This window comes from Lonchura striata, chromosome 3, assembly GCF_050655825.1.
Source record: "Lonchura striata isolate lonStrDom1 chromosome 3, ASM5065582v1, whole genome shotgun sequence".
NCBI lineage: Eukaryota > Metazoa > Chordata > Aves > Passeriformes > Estrildidae > Lonchura > Lonchura striata.
The window spans coordinates 15,999,128-16,022,385 of NC_140705.1; the positions used below are offsets into that span (position 1 = coordinate 15,999,128).

The following is a 23,258-nucleotide window of genomic DNA, read 5'->3' on the forward strand; positions in this document are numbered from 1 at the left end:
TGGTTTATGATGTATCTAATTTCACTCCCCAGAATTTCAAAGAATATTCCTACAACTAAAGATGTTGAACCTCTACTTGAAATTGATGCAGATATACGGAATTTTGAAGTATTTTTATCCTCACGAACACCTGTCCTTGTTGCACGTGATGTAAGAACCTTTTTGCCTTGTACAGTGAACTTGGATCCCAAGCTACGAGAAATCATTGCAGGTGAGTATGCTTTCAAATACATGGAAAATGACAAATCTATTATTTATTTTAAGTAGAGCTACTTGGCATGTCACATAGAATGCTCATTTGTTCATCAAGTCATACCTTCAGATTGTCTGATTTGTCTTCAGTAAGAGGCCATTCGGTTTCGCTTAATAGTTTTGCTATAACAGCCAGACTATCCTGGACTAAAACTTTCCTTTTCGAGGGCAAAGTCCACTGTTGTTGCTTTGCAGAGCACTTTAGGAGATGGAGGAAACCAATACACACACGTATATTTTAGCAGAAGAGATGCAGGTTGAATTCAAATCTTTGTTAACAATTTTGAGAGTACTGTAAAACCCTGTAGAAATTAAACCAGTGAAACAAAGCCTTCTCCAGGCTGAAGAAACCCAACTCTGTTAGCCTTTCCTCCTAGGGGAGTTGTTCCTTAGAGTCTTATAATGGCTTAGGTAGGTAGGGACCTTATTCCAACCCCCCTGTGATGTGCAGGGATACCTTTCACTAGACCAGGTTGCTCAGAAGCCCATCCAACCTGGTCTTGAACACTTCCAGTGTTGGGGCTTCCGTAAGTTCTGTGGTCAACCTGCTCCAGTACCTCACCACCTCTGTGGTAAAGAATTCAAAACCTACTATCAGTTTGAAGCCATTCCCCCTTGTCATGTCACTGCATATCCCTGTAAAGAATCTTTCTCCACCTATCTTGCAGGCGCTCTCCAGGTGCTGAAGGCTGCAATTAAGTCACCCCAAAGCCTTCTTTCTGAAAAATCCCAATTCTCTCAGCCTTTCCTCATAGTAGAGGTGTTCCATCCCTCATCAGTCAACTTTGTGGCCTCCTCTGGACTTGCTCAAATACATTGATGGCTTGTTCTGGGGATCCCAGAGCTGGATGCAGTACTGCAGGTGGCAGAATTCCTCCCTCACCTGCTGCCCACACTGCTTTGGATGCAGCCCAGGACATGTTTGGCTTTCTGAGCTACAAGGGTACATGGCTGGTTGAGTCCAGCCTTTCACCCACCAGCACCCCCAAGACCTTCTCAGCAGGGCTGCTCTGCACCTGTTCATCCCCCAGCCTGGATTGTTGCTGAGAGTTGACTAAACCCAGGTGGTCTTATTAAGCCTCATAAGATTCTCATATGTCCCCTTCTTGAGCTCGTCCAGGTCCCTCTGGATGACATCCCATCCTTCAGGTGTGTCAGCTGCACCACTCAGCATGGTGTCATCTGCACACTCGCTGAGGATGCACTCATCCCTTCATTCATGTGGTTAATGCAGATACTAAATAATGCTGGTCCCAGTATGGACCTGATGGACACCACTGTTCACTGATGTCTGTTGGGACTCTGAGCCATTGACCATTACCTTTTGGATGCCGTTGTCCACACCCAATTTTTTCTCTGTGTAATAGTCTACCCATCAAATATATGTCCAGTGTAGAGAGAAGGATACTGGGAGGGACTACATTAAAAGCTTTGTAGAAGTCCAGAAAAATGTTATCTCTAGCCCGTCCCTTGTCCACTGATGCAGTCACTCCATCACAGGGTTGGTCAGGTACAATTTCCCTTTCGTGAAGCTGTTGCTGGCTGTCTTGAATCATCTCTGTCCACCGTGTGCCTTAGCAAAACTTCTCGAGGATCTGGTCTATGATCTTCGGAGGCACAGAGGTGAAGCTGACAGGTCGCTAGTTCCTGGGGTCCTCCTTCCTACTGTTTTTAAGAATTTGCAATCTATCCATCTCTTGATGTAGAGGGCAGCCTCTCCTCCCCTCCTTCCTCTCCTGTCCCATTTGAACAGCCTGCAGCCATCAATAGTTGCACTCCAGTCACAGGATTCATCCACCAGGTTTCTGGAATGGCAGATAGGTCACAGCTTTCTAGCAGCATGGTGGCTTCTGGCTCCTCCTGTTAGTTGCCCCGTCTGTGTGCACTGAGGTAGAGGCACCTGAGGTGGGCTGTCAGCTGTGTCACCTTCTTAGAGGAACACCCTTTATTTTCTTTGAAGTATTTCAGTGGTGTTTCCCTGTTGGCTACTGTTACCTCAGGAGTTCCTGGTTGATCTCTATAAGACATTCAGTGGAGAAATTGTTTCTGATATCCAACATGAATGTCCCCTGGTACAGTTGCCTTTTGCCTCTTGTGAGGAGAATACAGAGTTCCCTGGATCTTGGCTTTTTTCTGGTGGTTGTTCTGTCTCAGGGAGGCCAGAGCATGATTCCAGCAGTCTCTGTCCTCTGACTCTCTCATGCTTCTTAATCTTTCTGCTTCGTTACTTAATTCTGACACCAGGCTGGACCAGGGTTTTCTGCCTGGTCATGTCCCACACAGCTGTTGTCTCTACTACCATGCAACACTGGTGACAGGCTCTGCCCCATCCCCAGCCTGAGATCTGGATAGGAGCTCTGTTTGTGTTGTCACATCCTTTCTGGTGAGTGCAGAGAGCATGGGTTGGTGCCTTATCTTACGTGGATGCCTTTTCTTATCTGAGCTCCTTCTGAGAGGATGATGACCACTAAAGGGGGCTCACCTCTTGAGTAGGGTGACTGCACCCTTCCTGCACCCTGGCCACACAAGCTACCTTGTCATACTCCCTGGGCTAGGCTTGTTGGGGACCTTTCTTTCTTTGGCAACTCTCAGGTCTTTGTAGCAACTGTTGTGAGAACATTGACAGCCCCTGGTGGATCAGAAAAGGCCTCTGTGTGCTGGGATTTGTCACTCTGCCATGGTACAGACCAGCCTTGGAGCAGCATCTCTTGGAGAGTGACTGTTAGGTTCCTTTATGCCACATTCAAAAAAAAATCTAAATGTTTAGAGAGAATTAGTATGCTATATAAGTTTATGTGATAAACCATCCTAACTCTCCTAAAGGCTCCTGTGTAGATGTGATCATCAAGAGGAATCAACCAAGTCCAGCTGAAATTTGACCACCTTGATGTTCTACTTGATGAGTTCTGATGGGAGTTAAATGTACAAAAATGTACTGTAGTGAATTGGCAAACAAATAAAAACTTTCCCAAATACTTCAAGCAAAATAATATCATTATGAATTTATTTTTCAGATGTTCGTGCTGCAAGAGATCAGATGAATATTGGAGGACTTCCTTATCCCACCTTGCCTTTACATGAGGCACCTGCTAGAGCAACATCTCTGTTCAGTCAGCCTTCCTCAGCTTGCTCTTCTACAACCTCTTTCAATGGGCCTTTCAATAGTGGAGTTTTATCCCCCCAGCCCCACAGCAGTTACTATAGTGGTATGACAGGACCTCAGCATCCCTTTTACAATCGGGTAAATAATCGAGATCCAATTAACATTCTTCTGATTTAGTCTGGTAATACTTCACATGTCATCTATGAGATATTCAAATACCCATGCAAGTTTTATTTAGGAGTGACAAATTTTACAGTAATGTTCAGTCGCTGTTGTTTGGAGAAGAAACATGTTAAATGGCATCAGAACAACAAATAACAAAGGAGAAAAAAGAATTTTGAGATACTGCTCATTTGTAGGGTGTGGTAGGGTTTTTTTGTTTGGTGGGGTTTTTTGTTTGTTTTTGTTTTGTTGGGGTTTTTTTGTGGGGGGTAAACTGTGCTCAGTTGTTCACATGCTCATAGATATTGGAAGGGCTCCCATCTTCTTTTGGTTACTTTTGTTAAAACATACAGAAACTCAAATGGGGAGATAGATTATAACAAAGTATGTCTGTCTTCCCTTTTGTCTCTTTTTAAAGTTATTCCATAATCTTTTCCCTAAGCTGGTGTTATACTCATTTAAAGGAATTAACATGAATTGTATAAAACTTATATTTTTGAGCTATTTGTGGGCCTCAGAAAACATAGTCCTGGGAATGGCTCATGTGAAAATTGAATGGTGTGCTTTATTGTGTAGTTGAAGAGAGTCTAAACTTTTCTAATTTTGTGGGATGTGTTCAGTATTTTAAAACTTTATTTTTCACTTTTTTTTCTGCAGTACTATCACAAAAAAACCCCAGAGAACTGATATAAGTCATAGCATGCTTCTATATACAGGAAATAGCCTCAACATTAAGTAGATTTGACTGTAGATAAACATATTACCTATTCAGGTGAAAAGTAAATTGAGTTATTCCTAAAGCAGTGTTTGTTAGCCAAGGCAAAAAAATATATATGTAGGCGAGAACTTTTTTAAAGTTATCTATTCCAAAATGATTCTTATATACGTTCAAGAAAGTGACAGTATGCTGTTTTGTTGAAAATAACTTATATTTTGAAGTAGTCCAACACTGATAAATGCTTGACACATGAATATTTGTGTTGGTACTAATTCAGCTTAGTCCAAGTAGCTGTTTTGTTAGAAGCCCTGTTTTTCTGTTTATTTTGTCCTGTTTTGTGTTACTGTACATGACAAGGTTTAAAGTCAGGGGTGATAAACTGTTGAAACCTGTATGGGGATTTTTGGCTCCAATAAGCATTAGAGAAACAATCATTGGTGAGTCATAGACTGTTCTTACAAAGAGTTTATTTGTTCATTTTTGTTAAGGCTTACAGACGTGTTTACTTTTTTGCCAGCTGAAGACTAAAATACTTCAATTTTGGCCATTTTCACTGGAATTTTATACTACCCTTCTGAAGTATAATTGGTTTTAGTGTGTCACTTAATAAATACTGTCAGAGAACTGTATTCATTACTCTAGACCCATAAAGGTACTGTCATGAACACCACATAGTGAGATAAGTGATGAGAAGCTTTTAAAAGTAGAAAATTCATCCTGAAAAACTGTTCCTTCAGCATTTTAAATCATATTTCATTTCTCACGTTTTTGTAGAAATGGTATTTAAAAAACCAAATAGAACTGAAGAACAGACTCTTCCCAATAGAAGTTTCTGAGAGAGGTCTTGGATACTGGTATGACACAACACAATGGATTCAAATACTTCTGTGGAAATGGCTGGATTTTATTCAAAAACACCCTCAGTTCTGGGGATGTGTGCCATATTCTGACCAGTAAATGGTTCATATCCTGTTGTCTTTAAGCATTAATTTATGCTTAAGAAAAAAACACTTGAGCTGCTGGGGAAAAGACTTTATTTTTGGAAAATACAGGGTTTTTTTATTATGTGTGTATTATTTTTTCTTTAGATTCTCCTATGTTATGGACCAGGAACTTCCAGTGATCTAATCTATTAATTTTTGGTTTTCCCTCTGGTTAGCTGTAAAGGGAAGATTATTGTCCCATTTAGAAGTTCTTCAATTTAGCACTCTGGCTCTCAGTATAGGGCCAAGCTGGACATGTACTGTTTACCACTGTCTAACATCCTGGCTGGAAGCTGAATTCAAGTTCAGCTTCTCAAAATTGCTGCTCTCATGGATCATTGTGGAGATGATGTTTCTTATAGGGAAGGTCAGAGCAGTAGTCAAGTCTAATTGGGATTTCCTGGGTGGGAACAAGAAATGATGGTATGTGAATACTTTTTTTTTTTAATATAAAAGAGGAGAAAATTCTTTTCTATTTGAAAAAAATTGTGTTTTGCTACATCCATTAAGCTTTGTAGGATGTCTGCAGACTTGAAGAGCAACTGTGCACTGGTTTATGCCCAATATATATTTATATTGATCTCATGTTTTCATGATACCTGTATTGTAGTTCAAATGAAGATTGAGTCTGAAGTGCTTGGCCTGTAATGGAGGATTAATCCCACAACTGGAAAACAGTGGAGTAGCTGAAATGCGCCCAGGGGTTGATTGGAAGTTATGAGAGGATTGTGGGATAATTGCCTTAGTGGACAGAGTTTTTCCATTGCTTTGTAGTCTGATATCATGCAACCAGCAAACTCCCTGTGTGTTTCAGAGAAGAGGCTCTGCAGTGAGAGCTGGGCACTTGAATGCAGTTTGATTGTTAAGCATTTCATGCTTGGGGGGTTTTCCACATGGTTTAAGCTGTTATTGGAAAACTGAGGCATTAAAATATTCTGTGGTATTTTCTGGAAATTAATTTTGCTTCAAAAAAAAGTTCATATTATTTGTAGAATGTGCCTTATGACAGTGGAATAGTTTTAATTCAGTGAACTTTCCTGCATCATTCTATACTAGCCAAATAACGTAAGGCAAAGGCTAGGTAACCAAACTTCCCCATTTAGACAAATGGTTACAATGAATATTGTCTTACTTTGTATGTTGGAAGAGCATATGAAATTTTTGTGGTAATTGTGTGAAAGTGCTTAGAATCTACCTCTAGCAGCTAAGAATATGGAACCATTTTTATTTTCCATAAAGTGCTTGAAGTTGTAGCATATGCTGCCTACATAAATGATATACTGAGAAATTAAACTTGGATTTCTCAGTTCATTTAGAGCTGCTTCTGAATACAGAAGTTTTTAAGTCCTTATTGGCAAATCTAAATATTTCAACAAATTTTATTCCTTCCTCATTGGTTCTCTCTTTAGTCATAGTATTATCTACTCTATACTGAATTTGGTGTTGTACACTAATCAGCATCTTGTCATGTGCAGAAACACAAATCAAATAATATGTTCTCTTGTGAAGTACCTGAAGTATACAATTTTGAAAATACTACACATACAAACGTCAGAAATCAGTAATGCAGCCATTGTTTTGAGATGTCTTTTAGGTTTTTATGGTGTTTTGTTGGTTTTTAGTTTGTTATTTTTTTGAGGGGTGGGTAGTTGTATTAAGAACTTGGCAATGAGTTGAAAGCAATGAATGCTGTAACTCTGCTTTTCCTAAAGTCTAAATTAACACTGATCCTTAAAATGGTATTTGTATTGAACAACATGCATTAATGTATTTCCAGCAAAACAAAGCTCCAGTACTGTCTGCTAGAAGCATCTGTTCATATGTTTATAAAATCTAGTTTTTGTGGAAGCCCTCAGGTTGGGTGCCACAAATATGGGAAGTTCTAGTGATGCTATTATGTATCACACTTATTGTTTATTTGGTACAATTGTCTTGGCTATTGACAATTGACTCAAAGTTTTGCTGGTTTTTAGTTGATAAGGTTGGAGTGAAATTGTCAGAATTATTGCTAAATTATCCTTTTCCCATATTGAAAGCAGATGTTAGAGTGTAGCTACCAAAACCATTCTGACTCTGTTCCTCCAGTGAACTATACCAGAGCACCCATTGACTTGGAGGAAAAAAAGGGGGTTGTTTGCTGACTGGTTTTGAAGAATTCACTCCAGAGCTTTTGATTTAATTCTGTTCAATGGTTCAATGCAAAAGTAAAGAAAGCTATTAGTAATTGCTCTTTTTTACTTTATGAACTCAACTAGAGGATGTGTTTTGTTGTAATGATTTTTTATTTTATTATTATTACATTTTGATTTGTGTAATTGTTTGTCCCTTTTTTGTTACACCTTTTTTTTTCCCATAGCCATTCTTTGCCCCATATCTTTACATGCCAAGGTATTACCCTGGCAGTTCTCATCTCATCTCACGTCCACCACTAAAAACGAGTTTGTCCAGAGATCAGAACAATGGCCTAGTAAGTATTTTGAAGGGTAATTAAAATACTAACCTAGACAATAAATATAGTGAGTAATGAAATTGAAGGTTATTAATGATGATTCTCTGTTAGACAAGTATAAGCTTTATATTATAAATATTTTAAGCAGAGGTGTTACTGACATGTAATGTAAATGTATTTTGTTTTAACTTTAGAAATTCTTTACAGAGGAGAATCACCTGTGATACTGGCAAAAAATATGTTAATGAAAATGCCGACTGTACTATAGTGTCAAAATAGATGTAGTGATATAACAAAATGAGTGCTACTTGTAAATTTATGTTCAGGTTTTTTTAATAATATGTCATAAATTATTTGTATCTGGAGAAGACAAAATTACATCCTTTAATGTTGTAAAAATGCTAGAAACTGGAAGATCAAATTTAAATGTTAAAAGAAATATTTTTAATATTTAAATAAAACAAAATACATTTTATCTTAAGTGTTTTTGCAAGTACATATAATTCAGTTTTACCCATTAGAAGGGCAAAACTAGCAGACTTTCCTAGTTTCCTATAGAATAATAAATATCCTTTTTACAATTATTTATTTTACTGACAGATGGCTGTTCAAATGGAATTATGAACTAAGGAAAGATAAAGTAAAAGCCTCACTTATTGGTTGCTTTAATTCTAGGGTATTGATACAATGAGCAAGGCTGTTAAAAGGTGGTAAAAGCTTTTATTATTTAAAGAAAACAAATGTATTTCTATTGAATTATGTATTATGAGATCATTCTCATTCACTGTTTATTTCATAATTTTTGTTGAGCCCTTGATCATTTTACCCAAACCATAATATTTTGTTGTTGTTAGGATGTTATCAAGGAGGATGCTGATGAGGGGCTTCCTTCACCCACAGACCCCTCAATGGTAAACGAGTAGTCATGTGGTGTGGAAATTTTAGCATCTCATTGCTTTTTCAGCAGTAATGAGTCTGCATTAATCATAACTGCAGTTCACTAACACTGCATCAGTGGCTTTGGTGGGCAAATAGAGTAGTTGAAAACTAATGTAGTTCGTGAATGAATTTAAAAGCTAATATTTCACTTGTAAGACGTACTCTATTTTCCCCTGTAGTTTTCCCCTTGCCTTTCTCAGTAGCTGTGGTGAGCTTTCAGTAAAGTGTTGTGGTAGCTGAGCAGAGTGTAGAATGACAGCTGGTCATTCAGTGCTTAAATTCTAGAAGTAATTGTGTTTTTCTGCTTCAGTCAACTCTCTCGTCTGAACCCTTCTTCTTTAGTTGGTGACATAAAGCTATTGCAGGTAACACAGTATAAGGCAGCTTTGATAGAAATGGAAAAATAAAACATTACTGGTCATAAGCTTATTTTTGAGTCAGAATGTTAACAGTTACCATTTCTATGACTTGTTTTGTTTTATCCTAAGTATTCCTACTTAGGATGTCATCTTTATGGTATGAGTTTTAACTCTGATTATGGTAACTGATTTATACCAAAACAAAGAGTTTAATGTGACTGTCATGATTCTCTTAATATTTCCTGCCAATAGTTTTTGGCAAAAGTTATAATTTGATTGCATTTACTTTTTCTTTTAGTAAATAATTGCAAAGATGTCTTTCTACTGTTGTGCAATGAAAAAAACAATCAAACCCCACACAGATTCCAAACTCTGTTTAATTGTACATAACTTTCACTGAGAAGCCATGTATGTGCATTGTAATGGAAAAGGTATGCTGAATTTCTCTCTCCAAAGTCCTTTTTAACCTTCTGTGAAGGGATGACTTTGGAGTAATTTTTCCTTTGGAAATGCCATCCTTGTGTTTGATTCCTTGTCTCAGTATCCCATTCTTTTCCAAGACCTTTGAGACTTGTCAGTGCAAGGAAAATGAAGGACTTTCTCAAAAGTATTAGTGTGATGGCTGAGGAGTGTGTGTCTCTCTGACTGTGACAATGGGCACAAGCCAGGAAAAGTGGCATTTAGTCTTGGGGCAAAGTAGTGAATGAGTTCCAGCAGCAGAACTCAAACTGGGTGTCTCTGCTGCTTGCTGCTGTGTATCTTGACACACATTTAGGTGCAGCTTCAAACAGCAGTTTAAAAGACTCCTGTAAATTAAGTAACCTACTGCCTCCAAGTAAGAAAATACAGGAATTAAAACATTAAAAAGAAACTTCTTTTGATATAATGATAATGGAAGATTTTATTAGATCTGTTTATTAATTTAATTTATACTATTGTGAGTCTCTGTAATGCAGCGTATCAGACCATATACTTTTCTAAGACTTAGCACTATTTTACCTATCTAAATAGGTGTAAATCTAAAACTTTGAATTTTTTTTAAAGTCTCTTGGAAAGTTGACAAGAAGGTTGTTAGTCAGGATATGATATGCACTGTCTTATCAGGGTTTCATCTACTCTAAATCCACTTCTTTTGTCAACTTCATTGAATTTTCTGTGAAAGGAAACAGTATGGTATTTGTGTTATGTGCTACAATTATCTGTAGATGATGGGTACAATAATTTAATCCATCTATTTAGGTAGCTCTTAATTGATGGGTCGTTGCTACTGTATAAGTGATCCAACTTATTAAATGGTTTGATGCACACAAAGTAATTAAATAAAGTAAAAAAACCTACACAAAGTAGTTAATGAACACCAAGATGTGTAATTTATTTGGTGATTGAAAACAAGAGGAGCATGTAGAATCAAAATTGTCTTTCATGCTATAAACTGGCAAGGAGCCAGAATGTTGCAACTCCTGTGTAAAATAGAGAATAATCATTGTTTTGAATGCTTGAGTCATAAGAGGGCAAAAAACCGGGATTACTGAGGAGTATAATTCTTTTCATACAGATCATAATTTCTGCTTATTGCATGAGTTGACAGAACTGAGTGGAGGCTGTTACATGATCTAGTTACAGGTCTGCTGTTGTTGTCAGTCTGATGTTGGAGTGACCAAGTTCTGAAATTCCAGACCATCATCATTAGTTTCATAATATCTGTGTAAGTTTAGGTTAGCTTAGTAAAAAAATATTTTGAGTATAGTCATCCTCTGTCAAGCATTTTACTTTAGCCACCTTCTATACTTAGATTCTGTTGCTGATGATAAAACTTGTCTATCTCAGACCGTAGTTTACTGTTCTTTGCTGAGTGGATCAAAACATAGATGTCAAACTGGTAAGTTGACCAAATATGTATTTAGTTATATCAGCATGAAGGTGCATTGCAAATTTTAGGTTATCAGCTTGAATCACTAATGGAAATAGTCTTAAGATGCCAGCCTTTGACATCTGTGATGGAGACAAACGTGCATTTCTGCTGGCTTTACTGTACAAATGCTTATTTCTGAATAACTGCAAAAGCTTCTAGAGTGCCCTTTTGAAGAGTTTGTAGGTGGATTGCAGTGTTACCAGTCATGGAATGGTAACATGGAATGGTTCACAGCATCTCCTTTTATGTTAGAAATCAAACTAGCATTAGCAGTGCTTATCTGTCATAAACTTGATTTTGTGCTTTAGTTTGCATTGTTAATTTTGACTTCTTAGGAAGTAGCTTGTTCCAATAAAATTACTTTGTTTAAATACATTTTTTCATACTGCACTGAATATATAATCCATTAAGATGTAGTATTATGTGTGCTTTGAATGAGGACTAATGTGGCCCAGACCATGTAGTATAGATAAACGTAGAGTACTTCTTAAGAAACTGGAAGTACTTTTCAAAAGTTTGAGCATGAATGAAAATGTGTGGCTTGGGAGTTTTCTTACAGATTTTCCAGTGCTGTTGGCTTTTGTGTAGTGTTTTTGTGCTTTGAATATTTGTGCTTGTAAGAAATAACATTTCTATTCTGTGGGTGGTGCTGGTTTGTTTTGGGGGCTTTTGGGGTGGGAGGGGTGGGGCAAGGGACATTGGTAGATTTGGTTAGAAAGAAGTGTGAAAAGTTATTTGAGGTACACTGGTACTATAATGTGATCTTGAGATGGCAGGAGAATGTTTTCATTAAAAGGAGGATTTTCTGTCAGAAACATAATCTAAAACCTTTATGCAAAACAGATTATAGCAAGTGGGTTTTTTACAAATGCAAAACAGAATAGTCTGCTCATAAAAATAGTATTTGTATAGCATATCCTAAATGTATATTTTGAAGACCTTTTTTAAAAGTTTCATTACATTATGAAAATATCCTGTGTCTGTCCTAACCCTGATATCTTTTTCACTTCAAAGCATGTTCTCTGTATGTTCAGCCTTTGTGATGTCACTTTAAGCTGTTGTTTCTTTAATTCTGTTTTGTCCTTTTCTCAAAGCTGTGTAAATCTGAGTTAAACAAAAACAGACAGGTACTGCCACTTTTTGTGAATTCTCATTCACTTGTTTCAGAGTCATTCCAGAAGCTATCATACTGGTGCTTCATGCTGGGCTGTCTGTAAACTAATGCTCATTACTAGCCTTGAGGTTTGTTTTGACAAGCTGCTTTTAGCTTTTGCATGGCAAATACTTTTCAGACTAATGTTCTCTAAGCATCTCTAACAAAACCACTAAGGCTGAAAAATGTGTCAGTTTAAGTACAGTTTTAATTCACTTACATGATGACAATATCCCTAAAGCTATTACATTACTTATTCTTCAGAGAGTGCTTTTCATAAAGAATGATTTGGACTAACGTGCATCTATTTCAAACAGTTCACACTTCAACAAAAATAGTCTAAATATTTCAGCTTTTATGTATCTTTCTTAGACACTGAAAGCAAAGTTTCTAAACTAGGTCTTAATGCATGCAGAAAGAATTGCTTGTCCTTGATTGCTAGAAAAATATTTTGATCTGAATGAGAATTTGTTAAATCAGAAGTGTTTAAAACTTTTCTTCATTTATTTCTGGGTATATCATAGATAATGTATTTAATAGATTCTGAGAACAAAGGCAATTGCTAACACATGTTGCTTTGGGACCATTTATTTTAGTGGTGCCACAAAGTAATTTTGGCTAAAATAGTTTCTTTTATTTTAATTGATAAGTTTTCTTTCAAAAAATAATTAAGATTTGAATTAACTTAGTATCTTGTCTTTGTTGATGTATTGTCTAACTCATGCCAATAGTAAATAGTGTGTTTATGAGGAAATAATGGATAAAGCTGGTATTCTGAAGGATAACCCACGGTGATTTCTTAAAGAGGAAAATTAAAGATGTTCATAAAAGAAGTATATGATAAATAGATTATGGGTGAAGCTTCATTCTGTCATTTTCATAATTTTGATGATTGGCTTATATCCTTGACATGATACAGATTTTAGATGTGCTAAAAATCTGACTAAATTAAGACCTAAAATTTGTCCTTTAGATGCCTATATGATAACTAATTAGGTGTTGTAGGCACCTAATTAGGGAGACATTGCAGTACCTGAAAAGTTGCTGGCATGTCCTCTAAAGGAATAACAACCCCTAGTTTAAGTGCCTAGACTGGAATAGAATTAAAATGTTTAATTTTTTGCAGTAATTGAAGTAGATTGCCTTCCCAGAAAATGGGATATCTCTTTTGTTTGTTTATTATCTAGTTGACATGACATTAAACAAAATATGAATGGTTAGAGAAACAAAGATTGGTGTCCCAGCTATTTCCAGACAAGTGTGTGAACTGCCAAGTTCAAATTCCCTAAAACCCCCAGTAGTGTTCCCAAATGGAGCTGATAGTTGCACACTTTAAAGTCCATTTCAAGGACATCTTGGGGAGAACTTTGTGGGAATTACATGTAATATTACCTAAACTTTGAAACTCAGAGTAGCTTGGGTCAGGAGTGTGCCTAGTTCCCCAGATCATGATATCTTTGATAAGAGTAAGTCAGAACTCTGAGGTGGTAGATAATGGGGTTTTAGATTGCTGACTTGGAATTAGTAGTTGAATAAATTCTTTGTAAATATCCTGGTTTAGGTAATTCAGATAAGGTTAATGGCATTCTCTGTGATAACTCTTGTTTTTCATAAGCAATATATTGGGATCTAGTAATTTAGTAATTTATCTAGTAATTTAATTCTGGAAGATTAAACACCTCAAATTAATTAAATAAAAATGGGAAACAATATTACAGCTCCAAAACCAGTCTTCATTGGTAATTTGAGGAATATAATAAAACTTGATTAACTGTATAGTCAAAATGCACTTTTACATCCCAGGGTTTGTGCATGTGATGATTACCCCTGAAGCTGAGAAGCTCTTTTGTATCCTCCCAAAATGAGGTGTTTGCTGCACAGGCTACAGTGCTGCACTCAAATCTTTGTGTTAAGTAAAAAGGGAAGGTTCAACCTCCCTCACAAGTGGAGAGCATACAAATATTTTTTAACTGATAGAACTGATTCTGATTTTGCTTTTAGGAATTTGGAATCACTAGTGTCACTGCATAGGTTCCCATCCAGGGGGAATGTGTTTTTTTTTAAAGAACATACTGCCTTAATATACTGTCTACCTGCAGATGCATTTGTTTTAGTTTTCCACTCTTTCTTTGAAGTTCCCAGAAACTAGCAACATTAACAGGACAACTCTTGTGTTACAGAGCTGATTTATAAATAGTTTCTACCTGAATCTTGCCGAAGTTTGGGGTACTTGAAACATCCTCGTAGTATCTTTTAGGCCATTTACAGTGCTGCTGTTTCAGTACTGTTTTATACAGCCCCTTGGCTGATGTTGCATAAATAGAGCTGAAGGAACCTCTGGAAAATGAATAGATATTTTTAAAATTAATCCAAGTAGTTGAGGAGTTATCTTTGTTTTGAGTGTCTTTGAGTTTTAGGTAATCTTTGTCTGATAATAAACCAGGAAATTTTAAGACAGAAAAATCTAAGTTGTATTTGCATTATTTGAGAAAAAAACCCAAACATCCAAAACCAAACTGACTACTACTGACTAAAGTTAGAGGAAAATTTGTGAGTGAAACTTCATTGCCTGTGCTTAATATTTCTAATTGTTATGTTTCTTTACTTAAAATTATGTAGGGGGGTTATTTTGTCACAAAGGCAGGACTCAGGGTGCTGTTTTTTTTCTCCTATAAATACATATAATGAATGTTTCCCAATATATAGATAGTCTGATAGTAATTAAAAATGCCTGTGCATTCTTATTCTCATCTCTCAATTTTGAAATATAGTTGAACACAGCTTGATTTGTGTTAGTGTGTATTGTGAATTTCTGGGTGTACTGAGTACTGGAACAAGTCTTATGTGCATGTTTTCTCACTTACAGGGAGCAGGCACAGGGTCAGCCACAGGAATATCCCATGTATCTCTGAGCACAATGAGTGTGGAAGCTGTGTGTGAGAAGCTAAAGCAGATAGATGGTCTGGACCAAAGCATGCTACCTCAGTACTCTGCAACTATTAAAAAGGTATCAGCTAAATTTCATTAATGTGTTTAGTTTCTAAACATGGAGATACACAAGGAGAGGAAAATATTTAGTTACCTCTTCTCTTGAAAATGTTTATTTAAATACATCAGATGTTAAACTAACATTCTAAATTCTGTGCATAACAAGTTTGGAGGACATTTTAATACAAGCATTCATTTTTCAGAGAAAATGCTCTCTGTTGAAAAGGAAAATGCTGATGAGACTGGTTATTCTGAGAAAAGAAGCAAGAAAAATGTTTTCAAAATTACCACATGTAATGAAAAATAAAAAGGGTTGCAAATGTGTTCTATATCTAGGTAGCAGTATCCCTTACTTTTTTCTCTGTGAAAAATTGGCACATCTCTCCTGTTGTAAATGAATGGTGAAGATAGTTCCATTTCTTTATCACAGCCCGCATCTATTCACTTCAGAAAAAGGTCACTGTATATTTTTCTGTCTCTCCTCTTTTCTGTAATAGATACATTAACACTGAATTGTTTTTTGCTCTTTTTTTTTTCACCATTCTGTGTGCTCTTTTTTACAAAGAAAGAAGGGGAAAATATGAGGGTTGTCATTAGTGGTTTTGCTGAGCTCAATTTGTCCTGGAACTTACCAGATCCTGAATAATATGGAAGGATTTGATTCAAGCATTAAGACACAGGTTTATCATAGGAAGCTTCAGCAAAGTTAGTCAAAGCAAGAAGTAGGATGTTAGATTGCAGGTCATTAAGTGAAGCTGCAAAAAATTTTAGTTGCTTCCTTTGCTCTAGAGTGAAAGAAGGATGTGCTCATCAGTTATCCCTAATGAGATTCCTCTTATTTATATTCTTGCGTTTCTTACAAGGGATATAATGTAAAAAAGAAGGAAGAAAATGGCTCAGCCAGGTCTTTTTCCTGGTTTAACTAAGACCATTTGCTGAGATATGAGTAAAAAACCATTGAGATCTCTCAGTATAAGCAGAGCTCTCCACTTGGGTCTTCCATTTTCTGGCTGCTCTCCCAATACATGGTTACTCTTTTACATTTTGTCCATACACTGATATATGGTAGAAAGAGAAATACCTCTTGTTGTTATGTAATGAAAATGGTTCTGTGTTTAATTTGGTGTTTTTGGAAGTTAAACACTATATAGACATGCCCATTGTGAGGAGTCACCTTTCTAGAATACAGATCTTGTTTAAGCACTTCTGTGTTGACCTCTGATTGATGAACATTAGAAAGAAGTCTAATCTTCTGTCCCTGGGAATTTCTGATGATAGGAGCAATGTAAGCCTGTTTTATGCAGAAGGGGAACTTAATGGAGGTAGTACTTGATCTTAGATTCCTCAAGACAGGGAGGGGTCAGATGCTGCCTGGGACTTCATTGTCTGATTATCTTCAAATGCTTGGGTGTCTGCAGTCCATTTCTGTTTTGACCTGGAGAAATGTAAGCAGATCAGTGTGGCTTATTGTCCCTGAAATTTTTCACCACTTATGTATTGTTTTCTTATGTCTGTGTGTAGGACACTTACCATATTGCCTTTTATATACACATTTTTAAGGGGTTTAATATTTCCATTTTTTTTTCATGCCACATAGGGGTTTCTTGTCCATCAGCAATCATCACTAAATAGACTTCTATAAAAACATATGGTTATATATAGAATTTGACTTAATAGTGACTTTGGGAAATTTCACTTCTGCATCCAGCTTTACCTCTACCTTTGTAGTCTATTACTGCCATGTCATAATTCTTGTATCCATAATTTACATTATTTTGTTTTATTTTTTTAGGCAAATATAAATGGCCGTGTCTTGGCTCAGTGCAACATTGATGAACTGAAAAAAGAAATGAATATGAATTTTGGTGACTGGCACCTATTCAGGAGCATGGTACGACTTTCTGTTCAGTGTTCAGGTCATCATAAATTAGTCTTTCTCAATATTAGTCTTTCTTTCTTTCTGATTTTTTCCTTATTGTCATCATCTTTAAATTTGTAAGTATTGTCTTAAAGCATGAATGGATCTGCTATTTTGTTATTTTGTCTTTTTGTCTTAAGCAGTAATGAGTAACTGTTTGCCTAGAAATTTGCATCTTAATTCATTGTGAGCTGTGAAGTTTCACCTTCTTTTTTTGTGGGATCTGTTTTTTCCTGTATGGGTTCCCTTTTTTGAAATTTGCTTATTTTAATGAAATGGTCATTACTTAACTATTTTCTCAATTTCTGTCTTACTGTTGAAATTAGTCAAGGAATTCAAAGTATGTGTTTATAATAAGTGCAAGGAATTCAGCAGCCAGGCTGTTACAGTGAGGGTTACACATGACAGAGAACTGAGTTTTCTCTTAAGTATTTTTAGACTATTGCCAGTTTTCTTTCTTGAAATAACAGTGTCTCTCCAACTGTAAGTCAGTCTTGAAAACACCAAGAATTACATGATGAGATATACTGTTAGATACAAAGTGGTTTTGCTTTAGAATCTGTTATTTATCACTTACTAGTTTTACAAGAATTGAAGTATTTTTCTGGCATGTGGGTTCTTTCAAGGGTTTGAGCAGTAATAAGAATAACTTGTAAATACAAAAGTATTATCAAGTGATTTTTCTACTTTTTCATGGTCAAAACTGCATATATAGTTACACTTTTACAACTGTGAATTCCTCATTCCTATTTTTAATGGAATTCTTGTTTATCAATTTCTTCTATTTATGTAATTACATTTAAACTCTCTCTCTTTGCACGTTAAGATACTTGAAATGAGAAATTCAGAAAATCAGGCTGCCCAGGAAGATCCTCGTGGAGCAGCGGAGCATGGTACAACTGCAATTCCTCACAGTGACCTTAGCCGCCGTGCTGGCCATAGCACCGAGCTGCCTCACACTGAGCTGACAGGTCTTGCTGGTCAAGCTCCCTACACACTGAACTTCAGCTTTGAAGAACTCAACACAATTGGTCTTGATGAAGCTCCTCCACGCCATAGTAACTTAAGTTGGCAGGTATTTAGTAGAGAAATGTATTCTGCTTGCTTACCTGTATGGAAAAGAGTTTTTTTCCAGGCTTGCTATAGACAAGTCAAGAAATAAGTCTCTAGGATAGTTCAGATGCTTTCAGTTCTCAGTCTTGGTAAAGACTAGTTCTGCAGAGATGTAAACTCTAACCATACTCTGAGTTGAAGTCTTTAATTTTTGCCATCTGAAAACTACTAAGCTGTTGCAGTAATCACTCTTTGTGACAAAAAAACTAAAGCTATCATGCTTTTCTCATCTAGCCTAGAGTGGTGTCTTCCAAGGCTTCTGTATTTTTGTATTACCCAGGCTTTGTGTATGAAATATTTTAGCTATGTGCTAACCAGAGTTTAGCCCATTCAACAAATATATTTGTTATGTTTTTGAAAATAGACAGTGCTCCCATGACATTAGAACCTTTTCCTTACAACGTGTAACCTGTTCATAGATTCCAGAACTGTGGTCAGTTTTCTTCTGTATCTTATGAGATCATGTGAAGTGTTGGGTTTTCATTTGTCTGTCCTTAAGAAATAAGATTAATCAGTTGGTGACTAAGTAGTAGTTAGAATTTAAAAAAAAAAAAAAAAAAATAGCAAACCCAGTGGGGTGAGCCCTTTTCATCTCTAAAAGTAAATTCTAACATCTTGCAGGTGCAATAAAATAAAAAGACACCCCAAATTCCTAACTATAAGTGATACTTTCAATAATCAAAATTGTGAAACTGAGTTTGGGATATATATCCCAGAGATAGATTCCTATCCCAGATATTTCTGAGTGCGTGCATGCATGCCTGTGTATGTTTGTAGTATACAATTACCCTTTGTTCCCATTTCCATGGAGTATCAATATATGTTTCTTCTAGCCCAAAGTGGCATTACACACATTTGATGTATTTGAATAAACAGTTCTTCTGATGCCTATATAGTTATCTAGCATTGAGTCAAAGGAATGAGAAAAGTAGTTTGTTCCTAAGAAAACATTAGAATTTACCTGTTAGTATGTTTAAAGTCAATACTGACTTGTATTACAGCTTCTCTGTTTGGTGAGTTGACCCTGGCTGGATGCCAGGTGCCTACCAAAGTTTCTTTATCACTGCCCTCCTCAGCTGGGCAGAGGAGAGGAAATGTAATGGAAAGCTTGTGGGACAAGATAAGGGCAGGGAGAGATCACTCACCAGGGACCATCATTGGCAAAACAGACTGCACTTGGGGAAATTAGTTTGTTACCAATGATATCAGAGTAGGATAGTGAGAAATAAAATCAAATTCTAAAAGCAGATGTGGGGGCAAAGAGAAAACCGATTTTTCTGAAAACAGATAAGACTTGTTCAACATTTAGATGAATTCTTGCTGTCTTTCTAATATGAAATGCAAATTTTGTAAATGTAGTAAATGTATTAGAAAAGCCCATCTTGACTTACAAATCCAGTTTTTATAATTATATGCTCAAAAAAGAGTTAGTCTCAAATGTTTGTTTTGTAGAAATTTTCCATTATGGCAACCTACAATCAGAATATATTCTAAGTTTATTTTGTGTGTGTGATTCCATATATATGTTTATGGTAAGAATATTTTAATTATAGTGTTTACAGTTTCACTTGCATAATCTTGCAGCAATTGAAAAGAATAATTCAAGTACATATTTAATGTTCTGAGTTATTTCATATAAGAAGATTGATAAGAGTAAAAATAAGTAGTTCATTTAACAGTTACCTTTTTCTCTTTTTTTTTCCAGTCACAAACTCGTAGAACTCCAAGTCTTTCAAGTCTTAACTCTCAAGATTCTAGTATTGAAATATCAAAGCTTACAGACAAGGTGCAGGCAGAGTACAGAGATGCATATAGAGAGTATATTGCTCAAATGTCACAGTTAGAAGGAGGTGCCAATTCTACCACAGTAAGTGGGAGGTCCTCCCCTCATAGCTCAAGTGCTTTCTATATGGGCCAGAGCACGTCAGGGGGCTCCCTGCACTCCAATGCAGAACAGGAAAAAGGAAAAGATGGTGAACAGAAACAAGATGATGGAAGAAAGTCCTTTTTGCTGAAGAGGAATGATGTTGATTACAGTACTTCAGGTGTTTCTACTAATGATGCATCTCCTTTGGATCCTATTACTGAAGAAGATGAAAAATCTGATCAATCTGGTTCCAAGCTTCTGCCAGGAAAGAAGTCTTTGGAAAGACCAAGTATTTTCCAGGCTGCAGATTTAAAGCTTAAGGGAGTTACTCTCCGGTATCAGAAACTTCCCAGTGATGAAGATGAGTCAGGAACTGAAGAGTCAGATAATACTCCACTTCTTAAGGAAGGTAAAGATAAGAAAACAGATACCAAAATAGAGAAGCAGCCCAAATCTCCAGAACATGGTTCTGAACCTATTAGAACCTTCATCAAAGCAAAGGAGTATTTGACAGACGCCCTTTTGGATAAGAAAGATTCGTCTGACTCTGGTGTAAGATCCAATGAAAGTTCTCCAAATCATTCCCTCCACAATGAAGGAGCAGATGATTCACAGCTTGAAAAGGCAAATCTCATTGAGCTTGAAGATGACAGTCACAGTGCAAAAAGAGGAATTCCACACAGCCTTAGTGGCCTTCAAGATCCAGCTGTGGTTCGCATGTCTATTTGCTCGGAAGATAAGAAAAGCCCTTCTGAAAGCAGCCTGATAGCAAGTAGCCCCGAAGAGAGCTGGCCAGCCTGCCAGAAAGTCTACAATTTAAACAGAACCCCTAGTACAGTCACCTTAAATAACAACAGTGCTCCAAGCAATCGAGCTAATCAAAATTTTGAAGAAATACAAGGTATCAGAGATCCATCTCAACTTATCCTGCACCCTGGCTCAGGTTCCAATTCAACTGCAGTTCAGAATGAGAACCTGAAGACTGCTACTCACAAGCGGGGCCAGCGTTCAAGTTATACCAGGCTTTCAAAAGATTCGTCAGAGCTCCACACCGTTGCAGCCTCAGAGGGGGCTGGTTTTGGAGAAGAGAGAGAGAGTATCCTGTGAAAAGCAGCCAGATTGAAAAGAATATGCTCATGAATTGCAGTTTGGAATTCTTTGTCAGTCTGTGGTTACATTAATCTCTGTAGTTCAAGCTTTCACTATTTTAAAAGAAGGCCTAGCTTATTTTCAGTCATTTTCTCTGAAAGGAGGAGCAATTTTTACTAGAAGCAAACTACTTCAGACCTTCCCCACATGTAAAAGGAGTAGTTGTCATAATGAAAAATCAGTTCTTTGTTAAAACAGTGTGCAAAGGTTTGGTATGGGGCAGATTTTACAGAAGTATGGTTTAATTATGAAAAGTACAATGTGATTTTGCTTTTCTCTTGAGATATGTATTACTTATGCCATCTAAACATTCCATTAATTCTCCATATCTGCAAGTAAAGTTAATGCTGTCCATCCTTGCCATTTGATGTTCAAGATGCCAAAACATTGAATAGCACAACTTTACCAAACTCTGCATTAATGTATGAATTAATGTGTGCAACATAAATTACATATGTTGAAATTTGAGTGTTAAGGTACTTGTTTGGCTATATGTACGCTTTTGCTCTCTGTATGTTCAGTAGTTACTGTTGAATTTGTGAACTTCGGGTAGAGTGGTGATAAGGTTTGTAAGGAATGTTGTCTTGATGTGTCACTGGAATTGGCAGTTATTTATAAGGTAATACCTTATCATTGACTTAGTGGATCCATTATTTATTATAGGTACACAGTTTTGCAGTCACTCAATAGATGGTCTCTGTAGATGCAACCACCAGATTAAAATATTGTAAGGATAAAGTATGAATATGATGTTTGAATTTATGAAGCATTTGTGGCTGTGTGTGGTTTTTCCTTGATACAGTGTTTATCATTTGGTTATGGAAAGAAAAATAAGCAGTGTTTGCCATTTTAAACCTAATGCATACCTTTTGGAATCTTGTCAAAGCTATTCTCCAGCTTCTTTATTTCCGAAGTACAGTGTTTGAAGATTTTTTTTTATCATCTAAGTAATGTACCTGAATGATGTTATAGCAAATACTTGTACTGTCCAGTGAAATCTGCATGGTTTTGAGGAAGAATTGTTCAAGCTAGAGTCTGCTAATAGAAAGAAAATAAAAAATAAATTGGCATGTTGGGCTTGTGTCCAAATTTCTTTTTATTTGCAGTACTTTGTTTCTTCACATGATAAAAATTTTAAATCCGTGTTGTCATAGGTTAAAGTACTTCACAGATTCAATTCTTTTACGTGCATTAAAACAACATGCTTTTTATTATAATACTAAATAAGTATAAAAATACATTTGATAAAAGAAGTTGCCAAAACAGACATTTCTAAATTAAGTGCTGTGAGCTACAGAGAAGTGGACACCTCTCACTACTCCAGAGCAGTATTCCTGCTGTTTTGGCAGTCACATGTGCTGGTGGCTTGCACAGCTTTGCTTATAGCCCAGTGCATCTCCAAACAGATGCTTCCCAAGGGACCTTGTGGTCTTGGCCTTTGTTTTCCAAATCAAGAGGATGCATTTCTGTGCCAGAGTCAACAGAAGTGTTTCTGCCTTTATCTAGGCTCTCTATTTTTTCAGTCCATGGATATCTTAACTTACAGGACTAGAGATGTGATCTGTACATTTCTGGATTTGGTTGGTATGTTATTTGGTTGAATTAAAATTTACTCATCAGAGTGTTGCAGAAGTACTGGAAACTTGTGTGCACTATTAGATTAATAGTTCAGCCAAAAAGCCTCCCAAAACAAAGTATAAAGCCCCCAAAGCCTGTGTAGCTTTGTAAGACTTTGCCAAATCTTTGGAAACATTTTTTTGGGTTGAGTACATTTCTCTGCTCTCAGACTACATTTTTGGGATGTAAAATCTTTTGACAGAAAGATACTTATAATTATTGTTTTGTAAGAGAAGACCATAGACATATAGTATTGACAGAAGATGCAAATTATTTTGAATCATTTTATCTTAAGTCCTCCAAGTAGATATATGACAAATTGTCATATGGTTTTGAGGTATTTTTCTTCCTGGAAGTTTAATCCCTCAAGTTTTCATAAAATACCAACACTGGGATGAAAGAGGTGGTTGAGTGGAAAACTTTTTAGTGTTTCTATCTTGTGTTCACTAATACCAGTGGAATTGCTTACCATCACTAGGAAGCAATAGTTATAAGTGTCTGTGTAAGATGGGACAGGACTTTATGCAATTCTCCCTTTGGGTATGTTGATCCATGCCACACATGGGATGTGGGTAC

The 23,258-nt window shown here is 36.5% G+C and overlaps 1 protein-coding gene across 5 annotated transcripts in view; it reads left to right on the forward strand.

The window, feature by feature from the left end:
* KIDINS220 (kinase D interacting substrate 220) overlaps positions 1 to 22,135 on the forward strand; it is a 72,520-nt gene extending 50,385 nt beyond the window's left edge. For 3 of the 5 annotated variants that reach the window (XM_021525442.4, XM_085576316.1, XM_085576317.1), the window contains exons 23-30: positions 33 to 211; positions 3,267 to 3,493; positions 7,575 to 7,685; positions 8,522 to 8,578; positions 14,897 to 15,037; positions 16,811 to 16,909; positions 17,763 to 18,011; positions 19,755 to 22,135. In XM_021525442.4, coding sequence (XP_021381117.1) covers positions 33 to 211; positions 3,267 to 3,493; positions 7,575 to 7,685; positions 8,522 to 8,578; positions 14,897 to 15,037; positions 16,811 to 16,909; positions 17,763 to 18,011; positions 19,755 to 21,023 — 2,332 coding nt within the window. In that variant the 3' untranslated portion in view covers positions 21,024 to 22,135. The remainder of the gene's footprint in view (positions 1 to 32; positions 212 to 3,266; positions 3,494 to 7,574; positions 7,686 to 8,521; positions 8,579 to 14,896; positions 15,038 to 16,810; positions 16,910 to 17,762; positions 18,012 to 19,754) is intronic. The other 2 variants (XM_021525444.4, XM_021525445.3) reach the window with 2 other exon arrangements.
* The last annotated feature ends 1,123 nt before the right edge of the window (positions 22,136 to 23,258 follow it).